This window comes from Ornithorhynchus anatinus, chromosome 20 (assembly GCF_004115215.2).
Source record: "Ornithorhynchus anatinus isolate Pmale09 chromosome 20, mOrnAna1.pri.v4, whole genome shotgun sequence".
Classification (NCBI taxonomy): Eukaryota; Metazoa; Chordata; class Mammalia; order Monotremata; family Ornithorhynchidae; genus Ornithorhynchus; species Ornithorhynchus anatinus.
The window spans coordinates 2,117,701-2,134,029 of record NC_041747.1 but is presented as its reverse complement, the minus strand read 5'-3'; the positions used below and the strand labels follow the sequence as shown (position 1 = coordinate 2,134,029).

At 58.7% G+C, this 16,329-nt stretch overlaps 1 protein-coding gene, 1 long non-coding RNA gene and 1 other non-coding gene across 7 annotated transcripts in view; 2 read left to right on the top strand and 1 right to left on the bottom strand.

The window, feature by feature from the left end:
- The window catches only part of USP12 (ubiquitin specific peptidase 12), a 29,514-nt gene that overhangs the window by 11,458 nt on the left and 1,727 nt on the right, over window positions 1-16,329 (top strand). For 3 of the 4 annotated variants that reach the window (XM_029048499.2, XM_029048498.2, XM_029048500.2), the window contains exons 2-7: window positions 4,525-4,605; window positions 8,597-8,810; window positions 11,844-12,073; window positions 13,650-13,726; window positions 14,069-14,152; window positions 15,466-15,663. In XM_029048499.2, coding sequence (XP_028904332.1) covers window positions 4,525-4,605; window positions 8,597-8,810; window positions 11,844-12,073; window positions 13,650-13,726; window positions 14,069-14,152; window positions 15,466-15,663 — 884 coding nt within the window. The remainder of the gene's footprint in view (window positions 1-4,524; window positions 4,606-8,596; window positions 8,811-11,843; window positions 12,074-13,649; window positions 13,727-14,068; window positions 14,153-15,465; window positions 15,664-16,329) is intronic. The other variant, XM_039914941.1, reaches the window with a different exon arrangement.
- Window positions 1,884-15,505, bottom strand: LOC114805922. 2 transcript variants are annotated; one of them, XR_003754052.1, is made up of 4 exons: window positions 15,421-15,505; window positions 14,709-14,791; window positions 2,145-2,342; window positions 1,884-2,052 (listed from the first exon to the last, which is right to left on the bottom strand). It is a non-coding gene; the product is annotated as an uncharacterized LOC114805922 (long non-coding RNA). The 2 variants fall into 2 exon arrangements; XR_003754051.1 differs by lacking the exon at window positions 14,709-14,791 and having other exon boundaries at window positions 15,421-15,504.
- Window positions 15,052-15,126, top strand: MIR1373 (microRNA mir-1373). The gene has a single exon (NR_034778.1). It is a non-coding gene; the product is annotated as a microRNA mir-1373 (primary transcript).

The following is a 16,329-nucleotide window of genomic DNA, read 5'->3' as shown; positions in this document are numbered from 1 at the left end:
GGGTACAGATGCAAGTGGCGCGGCGTCACAGAAGGAAGGGGGATAGGGGAGGTGAGGGCTTAGGGAAGGCCTCCTGAAGGAGATGTGATTTCAGTAGGACTTTGAAGGTGGTGGTCTCTCAGCTATGAAGGCGTTAATAATAGTTTATAGTAGGACGTTTTCTTCCCTAATTCAGAGTGGGAGCCCGAGGGTGGAGACTATGTCCGCTAACTCTCATTATCTGATTTTTCCATCTCCAATTAGAGCGCGTGGCACACCCTATAGGCCGAAAAATGATTATGATTTCAGCACCCCTCATCCTTTGATTTTCATTTTTTGAGACTTTCCATTTCTCACTGCTGTTTTTATCCTTTTTTTGTCAGGTTTACCTCAATTTTTTTTTTCCCAGTAGATTTTTTTGAATGCCCAACAGCTCTCTGACAGCTTTACTACTTTTCCCCTTGGTTGATATTACCTCTCTCTTCCATGGCCATAGTTTTGTTTTTTAAATGGTACCTGTAAAGCACTTACTGTATGCCAGGTGCTGGGGTAGATACAAGATAATCAGGTTGGACAAAGTCCCTGACCCACCTGGGCTTACAGTCTAAGTAGGATGGAGTAAGATTTAACCCCCATTTTACAGATAAGGAAATCAAGGCATGGAGTAGTTAAGCGAATCGCCCAAGGTCTTGCAGCAGTCAGAGCAGGATTAGAACCCAGGTCCTCAGACTCCTAGGCCCCTCTTCTTTCCACAAGGCCATGCTGCTCGACTATCTACTCTCTGCTTTTGGGATTATTTTTTTTTGCATTTATTCATTCTTGTTTGCTCCTTTCCTTCTTTTTTTTTTTTTTTTGCATTTCCCATTGCTTCAGTTAAAATAACCTTTCTCATAGAAATACCCTCAAAGGAAAGATTGATTCTATTTTCTTAAATACATGACAGAAAGGCCCCCAGAAGAAAAGCTGAATCTCCCTAAGTACGCGACGTCAGATTGATTCGGCTACAACGGCTGCAGACTGTGAAATGTTCTACGGGGAGGCTTCCGTCAGGGTGGTCTGTGGCGGAGGGGGAGTGGAGGCGGGGTGGTTGGTTCTGGGTTTGGGGCTTGGGTACACCGCTTTGACAGGGAATCGAGTTTGGGGGGGCGGGGGGAGGAAGCCGGGGCGGGGGGTGGGGGACACCGACTCCCCCTGAATGTCACTAGTCGGACCAGGGGAGAAAAAGGAAGGCGAGGTTGGAGGCGAGTCTCACCCCATGCTGAGGTGGGGAGGGGAGATGCCAACCTAAACATTGCTTGGGACAAGGCCTGCTCCCGTCACCGGGATGATGTGTGGCCCACGGCCCCTTTCCTAGTCAGGGTGGAGAGGACTCAGTTTACACGTCCACCCTCTCTGAGACTGGCTAGTCACAGATGCTTCTTGCCCTTCTCTTCAGGGTCCCTCGTGGGTCACGCTGGGCATCCGACGGTCCGAGGGTTGGACAGGCTTGCCCGCCCCGGAGCCCCGGGGCCTGGCCCATCTGTCGGTGTCCAGGCGGGGCCGGCTGTGATGCACCTTCACTGGCTGCGGCGGGGAGAATGGCGGACAGGCGGAGAGCCAGCCGGTCATCCACGGTCTCGTCTTGGTTTTGCTCAGTTTTAGGACACCCGGTATTTGATGTAGGAGCTCAGCGCTCTGGGCAGACATCTCTTCATTTGTTGCCACGCTGTAATGAGAATCTGGGCCGGGAGCCCCATCCTGAATTTACAGGTGGAAAATGGGCAGGATTTCACGGAGAGGTTAAGCGCCTTCTCCGAGGACCGGTCACCGACCCCGGGAGAAGAGACCGGGGACTACCGACTCTCTGCTCTGTCGCACGACTAAGAAAAAAAGTTATAAAATCCAGCCTCGTCAAGAGCACAGTATGCAGGTGACAGAACATTTAATTGCTTTTCACTTGCCGGCTGAGCTGGATTTTCAAACTCCCAAGCCCTTGCTCTTTCCCGGGAGGCGGAGTAGGGGAGTTGTCTTTCGGCTGGAAGGAGACCGTGCAGTTGTTCAGCACTCAGTTTGCAGCGCCCCGTATAGCCCGTCCTGGGAAAAAAGAACCCACATTTAAGAATTGGACTTGGACCTAGTGGAATATGCAAAACGAGGATGGTGAATAAAAGGGAGAACTTCCTTACCGAAGGACTAGTTTATTTGGTGCTCAATAAACGCTGCTGCCGCTGATGATAGTTGGACAAGGCAGGGGCTCCCCCCGGAAGGAGCCCCACATAAGGAAAGCAGACAGCGTAGCACACGTCCTTCGGCCGTCTCAACGTTCGAGTTCCCGGACGCTGCTTCTGATATCCCTTGAGTTCTCTCCTGTCAGATGCGGGACCCTAATTCCCCAACGGAGTTCGATCCAAAACACAGAGTGAAGACGCATTAATTGGAACTAAGAGTGTCATTAAGATTCTTTCTGACATTCTGGATAAGCCCGAGGTCTGCGTTTTATATCGTTTCCCCTTAAAAGCCCTCCCTGCCCTCTCTCCTTCCTCTTTACGCCGTGAACCTCATGTGGGACAGAGACTGTCTCCAACCCGATGAACTTGGTAGCTACATCGGTGCTTAGAACGGTACTGGACATAGAGTAAGTGCTTAACGAATGCCCTAATAATAATCAAAATAGTCGGTAACCTCACTCTTACTTTCCCGGTGGGAGAGAGGGGTCCCGTTGCCGGCCGCGGGTGTCCCTTATCGTGCCAGTGTAGCGGAAAACCTAACGATCTTCAGCCCGGAGGTTTAATCGTGAGAAGGCCGCAGGAATTTCTAAGGTGTTACTGCGGTCTTGGGGAGTGAGGATCACGTGTCTGGTTCCCGGCGGCCAGGCCGGCCAGCCAGCAGTCTTCAGCTTTATTGCTTTAGCCTTCCCCAGAAATGCATTCACACCCCTGGCTGCTTAGTCATTTGCTTTACAGGATGCGTTTACGCAAGGATTATTTAAGGGGTGAGCTGGAACACGTAACCCACCCAGCCAGCGGGGCGCATCTGGAATCGCAGACGGCTCCCGCGACTTTATAGGTTGGTGGCAGGAGAGCGGTAGGATTTCCCCGAGCTGGCCGGGCTAGGGCGTCCCGGGTCTCTGAGGGCCTTGCAGAGAGTGACGGCGGGCGGGGAAGGTGAGCGGGCCGTCCCCGTCCGGCCCCTGACCTGCCGGGCCACGGGCTCCCTTCTCTATCCCCACGTTTTGGGGAGATTGTCGCCGTGAGCTTCTCGGGCCCGCCCGAAGGAGACAAAAGTGGAGTGGATGCAGCTGCTGCCCCGCCTTCCACTCGCGAGGCCCCGTCGTAGGAGGTGACGGTTTCATGTGGAGCTCGGCAGAACCCCCGACTAAAGGATCGAGCCCCGTGTCACGAGGTGCACCAGCAGTGGGCAGAAGGCCAGCCTCCTTCCGTCTGGAAAGGGCTCCCGTCCCACGGGCTTCCTCCTTGGGACAGCGTGGGCATGGCCGGTGGCCAGTGTGTGGGTGTCGGCCCACTAGTGCGGCGACGGGATGTCTCTGGCCCGTATCCCGATGAGGTTTTCCTTCGGCTGGAGTGGCGCGGCGTAGCGGAAGAGCACGGGGCCGGGAGTCAGGACTCCTGGGTTCTAGTCCCCGCTCTGCCACTTGCTGGCTGTGTGACTTTGGGCAAGTCACTCTAGGCTTCGAGGCTGTCCATCACCTCGCCCCCTCCTACCTCTCCTCCCTTCTCTCTTTCCACCGCCCACCCCGCACGCTCCGCTCCTCCGCCGCCCGCCTCCTCGCCGTCCCCCGGTCTCGCCCGTCCCGCCGTCGACCCCCGGGCCGCGTCCTCCCGCGGTCCCGGAACGCCCCCCCCCCCACCTCCGCCAAACTGATTCTCTTCCCCTCTTCGAAACCCTACTTAAAGCTCACCTCCTCCAAGATGCCTTCCCAGACTGAGTTTCCCCTTTTCCCTCTGCTTCCCCTCTCCCCCTCCTTCACCTCCCCTCAGCTAAGCCCTCTCTTCCCCCCTTTCTCTCTGCTCCCCTCCCTTCCCCTCGGCGCTGTGCTCGTTCGCTCAATTGTATATATTTTCATTACCCTATTTATTCTGTTAATGAGATGTACATCCCCTTGATTGTATTTACTGCTATTGTTTCTGTCTGTCCATCTCCCCCGATTAGACTGTAAGCCCGTCAATGGGCAGGGACTGTCTCTATCTGTTGCCTAGTTGTCCATTCCAAGCGCTTAGTACAGTGCTCTGCACATAGTAAGCGCTCAATAAATACCATCGAATGAACGAAATACTATTGAATAATGCCCACACGGCACCAGCTCTGCCTTTCGGCCCTCTGTGTGGGTACCGGGGCAGCCCTCGGGTAGCCCAGGGGGTCACCGGCTGGATAGCGGTCCGGCTCTGGGCCGCCCCGTGGGTCTTTAAACCGCGGAAGAAGAACAGACCATTTTACTTGAACCATTTCGTGGCTGAGGCTGCAGAATAGGACTGACTGTGAACATATCAGTAAGCGATTACAATGCTAAGTTTCTTGGGGGGGGGGGGTTTTGTGTTTCTTTTTCAGGGCACCAATGCCTCGGCTTTAGAGAAAGAGATCGGTCCCGAACAGTTTCCGGTCAACGAGCACTATTTTGGATTAGTAAATGTAAGTATCCGCGGGGAGTTGGGAGACACCACGGGGCTGACTGAATGTGGAAAGAGAAAACCATGCCAGGTGATTCCTCTCAGAGGACTGAGGCAGGCAGGTGTGAGCGGGCAAGTGTCGTAGTTGTTTCTCAGCCTTCCCCCAGGCTCCGGGGACGGAGCAGGCGGTGAACCAACAGGAATCCCTCCTGTTTCTGGGGAGCTAATATTTAATGGGGTCCGCGGGGGGCGGGGCCCGGGGGTAGGCCCTTTGGGTTTGGACGGCGATGGCCGCACAGATGGGCCTCACTCCACTCCCGGAGCCGCACTTGGCTTTCCCCTAGTGGGTGAGTTCTGCGTGCGGTTCTTCCAGATCCTTTGAGCTCGCTTGCCTTCTCGGGCGACTCCCAGCTCCAGCGGGAAGCGATCCTTGCCTGCTTCTTGCGGAGACGTCTCATTTCCTGGCGCCCCTCTCTGTTTGCGTGGCCCCCGGTGGGCCCTCGGCCAAGGTTCGTTGCCGGTGGAAGCCGGGAGCCAAGCGCAGAGCTCCGGTGGGGAAGTGGCTCCGGGCGGGGGCTCGTTCCCCGCGGCCCCCCAGCTTCTTGCCCCTGAGCGGCGGCGGGGGTGGGGGCGGCCCGGCCCCGGCAGCGGTCGGCGGAGGGTGTCCGTCAGTGAGGCCGGCCGTGGGCCGTTACTCGCTTCCTTTCCGCCCCTCCGGCTTTCTCGGCAGCTGAGTCCCTCGGGAATGTCTAACGGTCGCCCCGAGTAGCCATTTGCCTTTTCCCCACTCTTCGGGGGAGAGTGCTCCCTGCCCGGTGGCCACATTACAGCCAGCCCCGCTCCGGGTCAGATCGTTTCCAGACCCCCGCGCGGCGTTCCGGTCGAACTGAAAACCGCTCTGACAGAGTCGGACGGAACAGGGTGGATTGCAGGCCTCCCCTCCACCCCCGCCAGGAATGTCCTCGGGGAGCCGGCGAGACCCTGCTCGGAGACGGTAGGGTAGAATCCCGACGTTGGCGCTTGGGGGACGTCTTCGCTTCTGCGGCCTCGGCAACGTTCGTAGAAAGTGAAAGCCAAGGTACTCTCTCATCCAGAGCGCGAATGGATTTAAAAAAAACTCCAGTGTTCCCTAATGATTAGGCTATTTTGACAACCGGCCGACTGTTCGAAAGAAAAATTCCCATTAGTATTAAAAGCTACTCTCATCCGCTTTGTTTGCTTACCTTAGCAACAGTCTGAGCTCTTAATTTTCTTGGCTTGCTGATTTTGGCAGCCCGTCCTGCGTTTCAAAATGAAAGCCTGATACCCCCTCCACCACATTGGAGGGCTAAAATTGCCAAGCGTAACTGCCCGATTTCACCCCTCGTACTGAACTGGAGAACTTAGCGGGTGAAAAGCTCTTTCTGTTCGTTCGGACACTCCGGAATTCTGGGGATGGTCTCCTCTGGCCTCGAGGAACTCATGGGGTGTTCAGGTTGGGTCCCTGTCTCACGGTCCCCGGTTCAGGCCAGTGGAGAAACCGAGGCAGTCGAACCAGAGAGGGCCCGTCACTCCAGGAGCCGGTCCCAGGTCATCTGAGTCTGGATGAACCAACGGCTCCGAACAGCCCCGTGTTTCGGGAAGCGGACCTCCCGTTCCGGGCTTCGTGTCCTAGTAGACTTCGAGGGGGAGGCTTTCTCCACAGCAGCTCGCGGAGCCTACGCTGACTCTCTCTCAGCTGGGAAGTTTCTTCGGAGGATTAGAAAGTCCTTTTCCCCCCGATTCTCTCCTCCTCCTGCGTCACCTAGTCTGGACCCTCTAGCCCGCGTGCTTGTCGTGGGCAGGGAATGTGTCTGTCGTCGTGTTGTACTCTCCCGCGCGCTTAGTACAGTGCCGTGCACGCCGTAAGCACTCACTAGATACGGCTGAACGAATCCGGTATTCACCCCACCCTCAGCCCCGCGGCACTCGTGTCCATATCTGTAAATTATTTATATTGATGTTCGTCTCCCCGCTCCGGACTCTAAGTTTGTTGTGGGCAGAGAGTGTGTTTACCAACTCGGTTGTATCGTACTCTTCCGAGTGCTTAGGACAGTGTTCCGCACACAGTAAGCGCTCAAGAAATGCCCTCGATTGATTAGCAAAACCACATCGAAAGAATACAGTTTTCACTTCCCACTTAGCACTGAATAAAGTTTAGGCCAAACAAGTCAAAACAAACCGGCAACGGGCAAAATCGCAGAGAGGACGATTTGGGAACGGCAATAACGGAAGCCGCGTGCGGCTCTCGCCCTGTCCCCGGATGGGCGGGAGGAGATTTCTGCCGTTCAACGGGGAGACGGGAAGAGAGCCAGCACGACGTTGTGCTCGTCAGAGCCGACGCCTCACACCGGTCTTGGGGGCCTGGCGGATCTGACAGTTTCCCTCCCCGCCCATTCAGACAAATCCCAGAACGACCTGGGGAGGACTTCGTTATTCGCAGGAGGATTTTGGGTTCGCGGCGGATGCACGCCGGATCCCCTCCCCTCGACTGATATCTGACGGGGGCCGTGTTCGTGGCTGGATCGGCCCTTTCTTTGGGGGCCCGAGGGGAGAGGGCTGCCGTTTCCCCGCCCGCGGCCCCGCCCCGCATCCCTGGCTCTGCTTGGGCCAGCCGGCGGCAGGGCGAAAAGTGGAAAGGGAGCATCAGACAACTCGCGGGTGGTCGCCTGACCCCGGGCACTTGGCCTGGGTCCGTTTCATTCTTTTGCTCCCCTTTTAAGGTTTGCCATCGCCCAACTCGATCACACGTGTTGGGAATCTGAAAATCAGGTAGATGGGTGAGACGGACCGCTTGACCTGTAGGGGGGCCCGGGCTGGGTCGGGGCCCCGGAGGACCCAATTCAGCCCGACACCGGGTCGGACCCAGGCGAGCTCACGCCGGGCTGAGCGGGTGCCCGACGAGGGCCCCCCCCCCCCCCCCCCCCGTGCCGTCTGCCCCCAGACGGGTAACGCCCACCGACAGCGGGGCAAGGTGGGGCCCTTGCACCGGGCTTGTAGGCCCGCACGCACGTCTGCCCCTCGGAGAGAAAGTGGCCAGCACCGTCCCCGCGACTGTGACCCTCCCGACAGCCCCGACTCGGGGATACCGAAGCCCAGATCTCACCCAGCCCGGGGGAGGGCCGAGGGAGGCGGCGGGGCATTCGACTCTGGTTCGTGCCGAGCTTTCCGAAAGATTCCTAAACGGAGGACGTTCTTAGTTCGCGTCCATCGGCTAATCAGTCAGTGGTATCTGTTGAGGCTCTATTACGTGCAGAACACTGTACTAACAGAATTAGCAGATAAGGTCTCTGTCCATAACGAGCTTACGGTTCTTTCAACCTGCGTCTGAGTATTTTCTGAGCGAGAATCTGGCTGTCCGACCCGTGAGACATCAGATTGGTCGTGGTCTAACAGCCCCGTAGAACCAGGTAGCCGAACTCTGAGGTTTGTTTCCAAGTTATCGTAATGTTTCCCGAAAATCTCAAACTTTAAAGGACTGCGGCTCTGTGCTTATTCCTTTATTCTCCAATGGCAAAGGTGAAGGGGGAGACGCCCCCCATTAGAGAAGCGGCGTGGCTCAGTGGAAAGAGCACGGGCTTGGGAGTCGGGGGTCATGAGTTCGAATCCCGGCTCTGCCACCTGTCGGCTGTGCGACTGTGGGCGAGTCACTTCACGTCTCTGGGCCTCGGTTCCCTCATCTGTAAAATGGGGATTAACTGTGAGCCTCACGTGGTTCAGCCTGACGACCCTGTATCTCCCCCAGCGCTTAGAGCAGTGCTCTGCGCGGAGTAAGCGCTTAACAAATACCAACATTATTATTATTAAATTATTATTTCACTTACGTGGAGTCAGTGCCCGTCGGACCTAAACCTGGCACTGTCCGGTCAGGGCCCGGAGGAAAGGCTCCTCTGTGGCCTTTTCCGCCCCTCGCCCCAGAACACGCCTGCCTCCCCCGGCCGGGGGTGAGCTCCGGCAGATGAAACTAACGCAGCCTCCTTTCCTTCGTCTTCCAGTTCGGGAATACCTGCTACTGCAACTCGGTCCTCCAGGCACTTTACTTCTGCCGTCCGTTTCGGGAAAAAGTCCTAGCCTACAAGAGTCAACCTAGGAAGAAGGAGAACCTCCTCACGTGCTTAGCCGACCTCTTCCACAGCATAGCGACGCAGAAGAAGAAGGTGGGAGTGATCCCGCCCAAGAAGTTTATAACCAGGTTACGAAAGGAAAATGGTAAGACTCTCCCTCTCCTCCCTCCCCACTTCCCTGAGCGTGTCTGTTTCCCGTCGGTCTTGCGCGGCAGAGGTACAGCGCTCCGACGGGAACGGCGTTTGGCCGGTGACCCCGTCGTCTCCGACGCCCCGGGCGCCGCGCCTGACCCCGCCGGAGGTGTTTTCCCCGGGGAAGCCCGGGAAGGCCCGGGTGTTTGCGCTACCCCCGCCGACGGGAGCTCGGTGAAAATCGGAGTCTGACGACAGTAGACGCGATACCGACCGTGGCGTTTGTCGAATGCTTCCCGTGTGCCGAACAGGCGCGCCGGTCGCTACGCGCTTACGAGATCGGCCCCAGTCCCACACGGGGCTCACGGTTTTATTCGATCCCACTTTATGGAGGAGGAAACCGAGGCCCGGGGTTAACCCTCTCTGTTTTTTGAGGAAAAACAATTCGGTGACGTTGCATTTAAAAGTCCAAGGGATGTCAGCCTGTCAGCATTTCAGGGTCGGTCGCTCGGGAGACGGGGCAGTCGAGCCCCAGGAGACAAACGCGCGAGAAGATTCTCCTTTCCTCTCCTCTTCTCCCTCTCATTTCTTGTGGGGGCTAGGTTGACGTTGGGAAAGTAGGGGCCAGTGTTCATCCTTGCCGCCCGAAAGGGCACTTAAAGCCTCTTCCGTCTCCATCCCGGCAGCGACGACAGAGCCGGTCGTTCGACGTCATTTGGGCGCCGTTCTTTCCGGGGAAGACTGGGACCTCTTCGGCCGTCGGGGTGGCCGAGGGGCCGGGGCCCGTGGCTCTCCGAGAGGCCGGGGGGTGCCGGGGCCTCCCTCCAGGTGGCTGCGAGGGCTGGAGACTCTGGCCGCCGGAGGCTTGATGAGCTTCAAGCCGTCAGCTCCGGAGGTCCCAAGCGTGACGAGCTGAATCGGGCCACTAGGGAGGAGGGAAGGGGAAGGCCCCCCCAGCCCCGCCGTGGCCTGCCTGGGTCACCTCCCGGAGGACTCCAAGAGGACAGGTCGGTTCCGGGCTCTTACCGGATATCCCAGCTAGTCTCGGGGGCGGTCAGAACGGCGGTCGGTTTCGTGAGCCCCTCCGGTGTATCTCTCTCCCTCCGCGGCCCCTCGGCCTGCCCCGTGACACCCCCGGGGGCCCGGGTCTTGGGATGTGGGGAGGGCCCAGGGGGGGCGGGTCGTCTGCCAGGCGTCAGGGAACTCGTCGGCCGCTCCCCGCCGGCCGGCGTGAAGAGCGGAGGGCTGCTTCGTCGTGACGCTCGGGGGGCCGACCGGTGACTCGTGTGCATGGCGTAGGCCTCGTCGTCCATCCCCTTCCAGTCCCCCGCCTTTCGGATCCGGTCGGTGTGAAGTGAGGAAGGTCGGCTGTGTGGTCGTCTTTAACAGCAGCGCTCTCGGGTTCAGTTCTTCAAGCCCCTACCCCCCGGACTCGGCTAGGCCAGCCCGCCTCCCCGGACTAACTTCCTTATCCCTTCATTTCCAGCGTGGGGTGTCTAAATAAAATCGCAGCTCGTTTTGCCCGGCGGGGAAATGGCCCTCGCCTCTTTTAAAAGCCGGAAGCGGATCCGTCGCCCCGGGGAAACCGCGTGGGCCGGGCCCAGGCCAGAACCTAAGGGATTCGGGCTTCCGGTCTCGCGTCCTCAGCTGGGGGTTCTAGTCAGCCCCGCTGGGGTCTGATGATAGCTCCCTCTTCCTTCCCACCGCTGTCGAGTCCGCTTATGGAGCTTTGAAATCGGCCCTTGCTACCGCGCTCCCCGTTCCCTAATCCGTTTACGGTGTCATTTAACGTGACGTCCGTAGCCTCACAGCCGTCGGTTACGAACGGTTCAGGAGAGCGCCGTCAGAGAATGCAGCTGGGGGTGGACCGCCCGGAACCCGTCCTCGGAGGAGTGGGGGAGAATTCCGGGAGACCGGGTGTTCTCCGTCCCTCTTGTATTTGAGTTTTTAAAGATCAGCTTAGCCAGGAGGGGAGGCCTAGCTTTCTTCCCTTTGGGCCTGGTCCGGTTCTCTCCCAGCTAGGAGAAGACACCGGAAAAGGGGACGACCGTTTCATGGAGTTTCGGTTACCCGATTCGTCGTACGCCACCCGGTTGCAGGGGACGGCGGAACACGGCCTAGGTGTAAACCCCTGTTCCTTCCTAGCCTGGAATTCCCTCTCCCACCTTATGACCCGCTCACCCCTCCCGGCCCACCCCGCGGGGTGGGCAGCCGGACGGGACCTCCCCGGGGTCCCTGCCCCAGATCCATCGTCTCCTTTAGAAAGAGGCCGTTTGTGTTTATTTAGGGGGGAAACCGGAGTGAAACCTCGAATCCGAACGGCCTTGTTGAGGTGGAAAGTTATTTTAACGCCCCTTTTCATAAAGAAGTCTTTTCGGGAGTCTCTTCGGGAAGGGGCTGGGCCTGGCCGTCCCCCCGTCGGCGTGGAGGTAGGGAGCGCTGCGGACTGAGCTCGGAGCGGTCGCGGCTGCCTCGTCCCCAGCGTCCAGCTCGCCAGGCCTCCCGGCCGAACTCTGGGTTAAACGGGATGCGAGAGGAACTCTCCGCTCTCTTGGCGCCGCGTCCGGTCCCCCATCGAGGGACGGGGTGGGGAGGCCGGGCCCGCCCTGCTGCCTGGTCTGCCCCGGTACCCCCCATTCCAGCCCCATTCCTCTCATTCTGACTCTCCTGCACGGGTCGCCGGGAAGACAACTGGACACGAGCGGGATCCTGGCTGCCATTTCTGGAACGTTTTCGTGCTCGTGTTCTTGCAGTTTAAAAAACACCCAGCAAGATAAAACCTATTTGAACCCTTAGGCTAGGATGACTAGTTAGGTATCACCGGCGAAAAGTCAGGCCCTTCGGTTTGGAGAGCCTCAGCCGGCTCCGTTCTGCCGACCGTGCCAAGAGTCTCTCCGTCGTCCCGAATAAATACTTTCAACTTTGGTTCATCTAGAGGCTTTTCAGAGGTGGAGAGTTGGCGGGGCCGGGGCGGGGGAGTCCCGTTGTGTTAAGCCTCTGACTCTGCGTTAATCGCTTACTCTGTTTTCCTATCTCCGCGTCACAGAGCTTTTTGACAACTACATGCAACAGGATGCCCACGAGTTCTTAAATTACCTCCTGAACACGGTTGCTGATATTCTGCAAGAAGAGAGGAAGCAGGAAAAGCAAAATGGCCGCCTGCCCAACGGCAATCTCGACAGCGAGAATAACAACAGCCCACCCGACCCGACTTGGGTCCACGAGATCTTTCAGGGGACGTTAACCAACGAGACCAGATGTCTTACCTGCGAAACGGTAAGTTGGCGCTTTTCATCACCCCCCCCCCGCCCCCCGCCCCCCGGCCCCCTCGTTTCCCCTCCCGGCTTATCCTTGACAGCCGGGGAGGGTGGAGGAGGCCTCCCCCCGGTTCGGGCCACACTTCCCCCGCCCAGAGAGGGAGGCTACACTTGCAGTTTGCGCATTTTCCAACAAACGGGAAAGCAGCACGGCCTACCGGATAGAACCCGGGCCTGGGAGTCGGAAGGACCTGGGGTCTAATCCCGGCTCTGCCCCCCGTCTGCTGTGGGACTGCGGCCAAGTCACTTCACCCCTCCGTGCCCGTCACCTCATCTGTAAAATGGGGATTATGACCGTGAGCCTCCCGCGGGCCAGGGATGTGTCCGGACCTGATTAGCCTGTATCTACCTCAGTGCTTAGTTCCGCGCCTGGCGAATAGTAAGCTCTTAACAAATACTTGTTTTTCCTCTCTCCAATTTAGAAAGAAAGGGCAGGGTCAAGCTGGAGAGATTTTGGAGGAACTTTTTGGAGTTGCAGGGGAGGCGAGGGGGAACGGAGAACGTAAAATTTAACCTGCCACTTGCAAAGGGCACCGGGGAGTTCGGGCCCGTGGCCGAGGGCCTCCCAGCCCCGCCACGGTCCCTCACGGTAGCCGCTTCCCACAGCGCCCTGACTCCTCCTCCTCCCCCTCCCCCCCGTGTCAGCGTCTGAGTGTCTGGCCTTCGTCCCACCCCTGGGAAGGGGGTCAGGGTGAGATCGGGACCGGGGACAAGAGCGGCGACTCCTCTGCCGCTCCCCCTGCCCCGACTGCGGCCCGAGGGCCGGGCCCCAGGGCATCAAGGTGGCCTTGGCGCCCCGCACGACGGACAGAAGTCCCAGCCCGGTCCCGCTCGTTGGGGACTACCTTAGGCCCCCTGACCTTCCATTTTCACCAGCTCCGAGGATTCCTCCAAAAACTGTGACGCCTCAGTTCCCTCCTGCCGCTTTCACCGGATCGTTTCAGATGAAAGAGGAGAGAGGGAATCTTTTGCTTCTCAACTCTTTTTAATCATGCGGGTAAAACCTACTCTGCTCTGTTAGCGGAACTGTTTAGGGCATTCTACTACAGTAGTGCAGAAAACGATCAGTCACGTGGTTTCACTTTGCTGGCATTTACTCGGTGCTTTTTTAACCCCCGTTTTAGAGATGAGGAACCGAGGCCCAGCGAAGTGAAGTGACTTGCCCGAGGTCACACAGCAGACAGGTGGCGGAGTTGGAATTAGAAGTCCGACTCCGACTCCGACCCCCAGGCCCGTGCTCTGTCCGCTAGGCCGCCCCGAGACGGATTGTGTGGGTTGAGGTGCGGGGCGTTAAAAGAGAAAGGGAAGAGATGACCGGGAACCGTCAAGACGTCGGAAGTAAAATAACGGCCCCTCCGCCGGAGCGGGTTTGTCGGAAACGGTAACCGAGACGTGTGTCCGTCCGTCCTCACCTGCCCGCGACCCCCCGCAGTCGCGTGGCCGGTGTTTTCCTGGCGGCCTCCTGACCTCCCTCCTGACTAGCCAGACCCGTGGACTGTTCTTTCTCTGGGGATGACAGTCGCTCGTCTTCACAGATAAGCAGCAAAGATGAAGATTTTTTAGACCTTTCTGTCGACGTGGAGCAGAACACATCCATCACTCACTGTTTAAGGTAAGCGCGGGCTCCCGCCGTCCCTTTCCCGTCGCTGGCTTCGACGCGCCGGAGGACGCCCGACGTCGCCTCGGGCGACGTCGGGCGTCCGACCCTGGGGAACCCCACCTCTTCGAATGGTAGATGACTAATCGATCGAAATGGCGAGTTTGAAACTCCAACTCCGACGAACCCAGTTAATTCCGTCCCGGTCGGATCGCCCCGTGGCCTCCGTGCGTCCCCCCCCGCCCCCGGGGCCGGTTCCGTCATCTCATTTAAAGGCACCCGCGTCTCTCGACTCGCCGAAAGAGGACGGCCGGCTCTCCGAGGAACCCACTTTTTTCATTCTGGATCTATCCCCAGGGGTTTTAGCAACACGGAGACTTTGTGCAGTGAATACAAATACTATTGTGAAGAATGTCGCAGCAAACAGGAAGCACACAAAAGGTAAATCCCGCCTTTAAACTGCCGTCGCGATACCCCCTTTCTTGGCTCCCGTAGCACTCTGTCAATTCGGGCGGGGTGGAAGGAAGGACGGCAGCGCCGTCCAGAGTGAAAGGGCCGAGAGATCGTGTCTCGCTCATTTTCTTCCTAACCAGTAGACAGCGAAGGGGGGAGGTCTCTGGCCCCCAGATGCGTTCACTGACCGCCGCTAGGTAAGAAGATTCCACTTGAATAGTAAACACACTGGGACATTTCAGGGTATTTCTTTCCCCACGCGGTGTCGGTCCAGTGCTTACTAGTTGACAAGAACCGTTCTGAGCGCCGGGGCAGATGGGTGGACCTCGGGTTACCCGTGCCGAGAGCACGTTGGTTCGAATTCCTTCCGAGAGCCCCGTGCCCCGCTGCTGACGGCATTTATTAAGCGGTCGCCGAGGGCCGGGGCGCCGCACTGAGCAGGTTCAGGGTGACCTCAGTCACGGTCTGAGAGGGAGGGAAGAAGAGGCATCGGGCCCATTTTACAGATGAGGAAACTGTGGCCCAGAGAAGGGAGACGACTCACCCGAGGTCACACGGGCCAGCGGCCGACGTCCGTTTTCCCCTCTCGACTGTGAGCTCGTCGAGGGCAGGGAATGTCTCCGTTTACTGTTAGGTTGTAATAATCGTAATAATGTCGGCATTTGTTAAGCGCTCACTATGCGCAGAGCTCCGTTCTGAGCGCCGGGGTAGACACGGGGGAATCGGGTTGTCCCACGTGGGGCTCACGGTCTTCGTCCCCATTTTAGAGACGAGGTCACTGAGGCCCAGAGAGGTGAAGTGACCCGCCCGCGGTCACACAGCCGACAAGCGGCAGAGCTGGGATTCGAACCCGTGACCTCCCGACTCCCAAGCCCGGGACGCGCCAAGTGCTCGAGCGGTACAGCCGAATGAATGAAAGTGGGATTCGTTCATTCATTCATTCGACGGTATTTACCGAGCGCCTACTACGTGCAGAGCACCGTACCAAGCGCTCGGAACGGACAGATCGGCAACCGACACGGTCCCCGCCCGCTGGCGGGCTCGCGGTCTGAGCGGGGGAGACCGACAGAAACGGTAGCGGGAAATAGAACCGAGGGGACGTACGTCTCATTAAGACGACGGCCGTAAACAGGATCGAGGCGACGGACGTCTCGTTAACAGAATAAGCAGGGTAATGAAAGATACGTACGTCGGAGCAGAACCCGGGCCTCCCGCCTCGCGGCCCCGTGCCCCGGCGACAGACGGAGCCACGTTACCTTGGGCGCCGCAGACAGATCCCCTGTCGGTTTCGGTCGGTTCAGGATGAAAGTCAAGAAGCTGCCCATGATCCTGGCGCTCCACCTGAAGAGGTTCAAGTACATGGACCAGCTTCACCGCTACACCAAGCTGTCCTACCGCGTCGTCTTCCCGCTGGAGCTGCGCCTCTTCAACACGTCCGGGGGCGCCACCAACCCCGACCGCATGTACGATCTCGTCGCCGTCGTGGTCCACTGCGGGAGGTAGGTGGCCCCGGCCCCCGGCGCCCGGGAGGTCCCTCTCCCCTCCCTGCCTCCACCCGTATCTCTCTGCGTCCGGGCGTCTGTCTCTCTCGGTTTCTCTCTGACCCCATCTCTGAATATCGCCCACCGTCTCTCCCCCGCCCCGGCTATTTACCTCTCCGTCTCTGCCCGTCTCTCCGCTGTCCCCGTCTCCCCGGGTGAGGCGGCGAGGCTCCGTCCGCGTCTCTGTCCCTCCCGCGTCTCTCAACTTTTGCGGTGGTCCATCCTGTCTCTTCTCCCTTTCTCTCTGGCCGTGACCCTCCCCCCCCCCCGTCGTCTCTTCCCCATTTTGTGCTAAATGACTGTTGCTGTCACTGCCCGCTCATCTTCTCTCTGTCTGTCTGTGGGTCTCTCTCCTCCTCCCAACTCGGTCTCGCGGAAGCGGCGAGGCTCAGTGGAAGGAGCCCGGGCTTGGGAGTCGGCGGTCAGCCGGGTGACTGGGGGCGAGTCACTTCACGGGGCCCCAGTGACCTCATCCGTCAAACGGGGATGAAGACTGGGAGCCTCACGTGGGACGACCCGATGACCCCGTATCTCCCCCAGCGCTTAGAACGGTGCTCTGCACACAGGAAGCGCTTAGCCGATACCGACCTTACTGTTAGTGGAGGGAGCCCGGGCCTGGGGGTC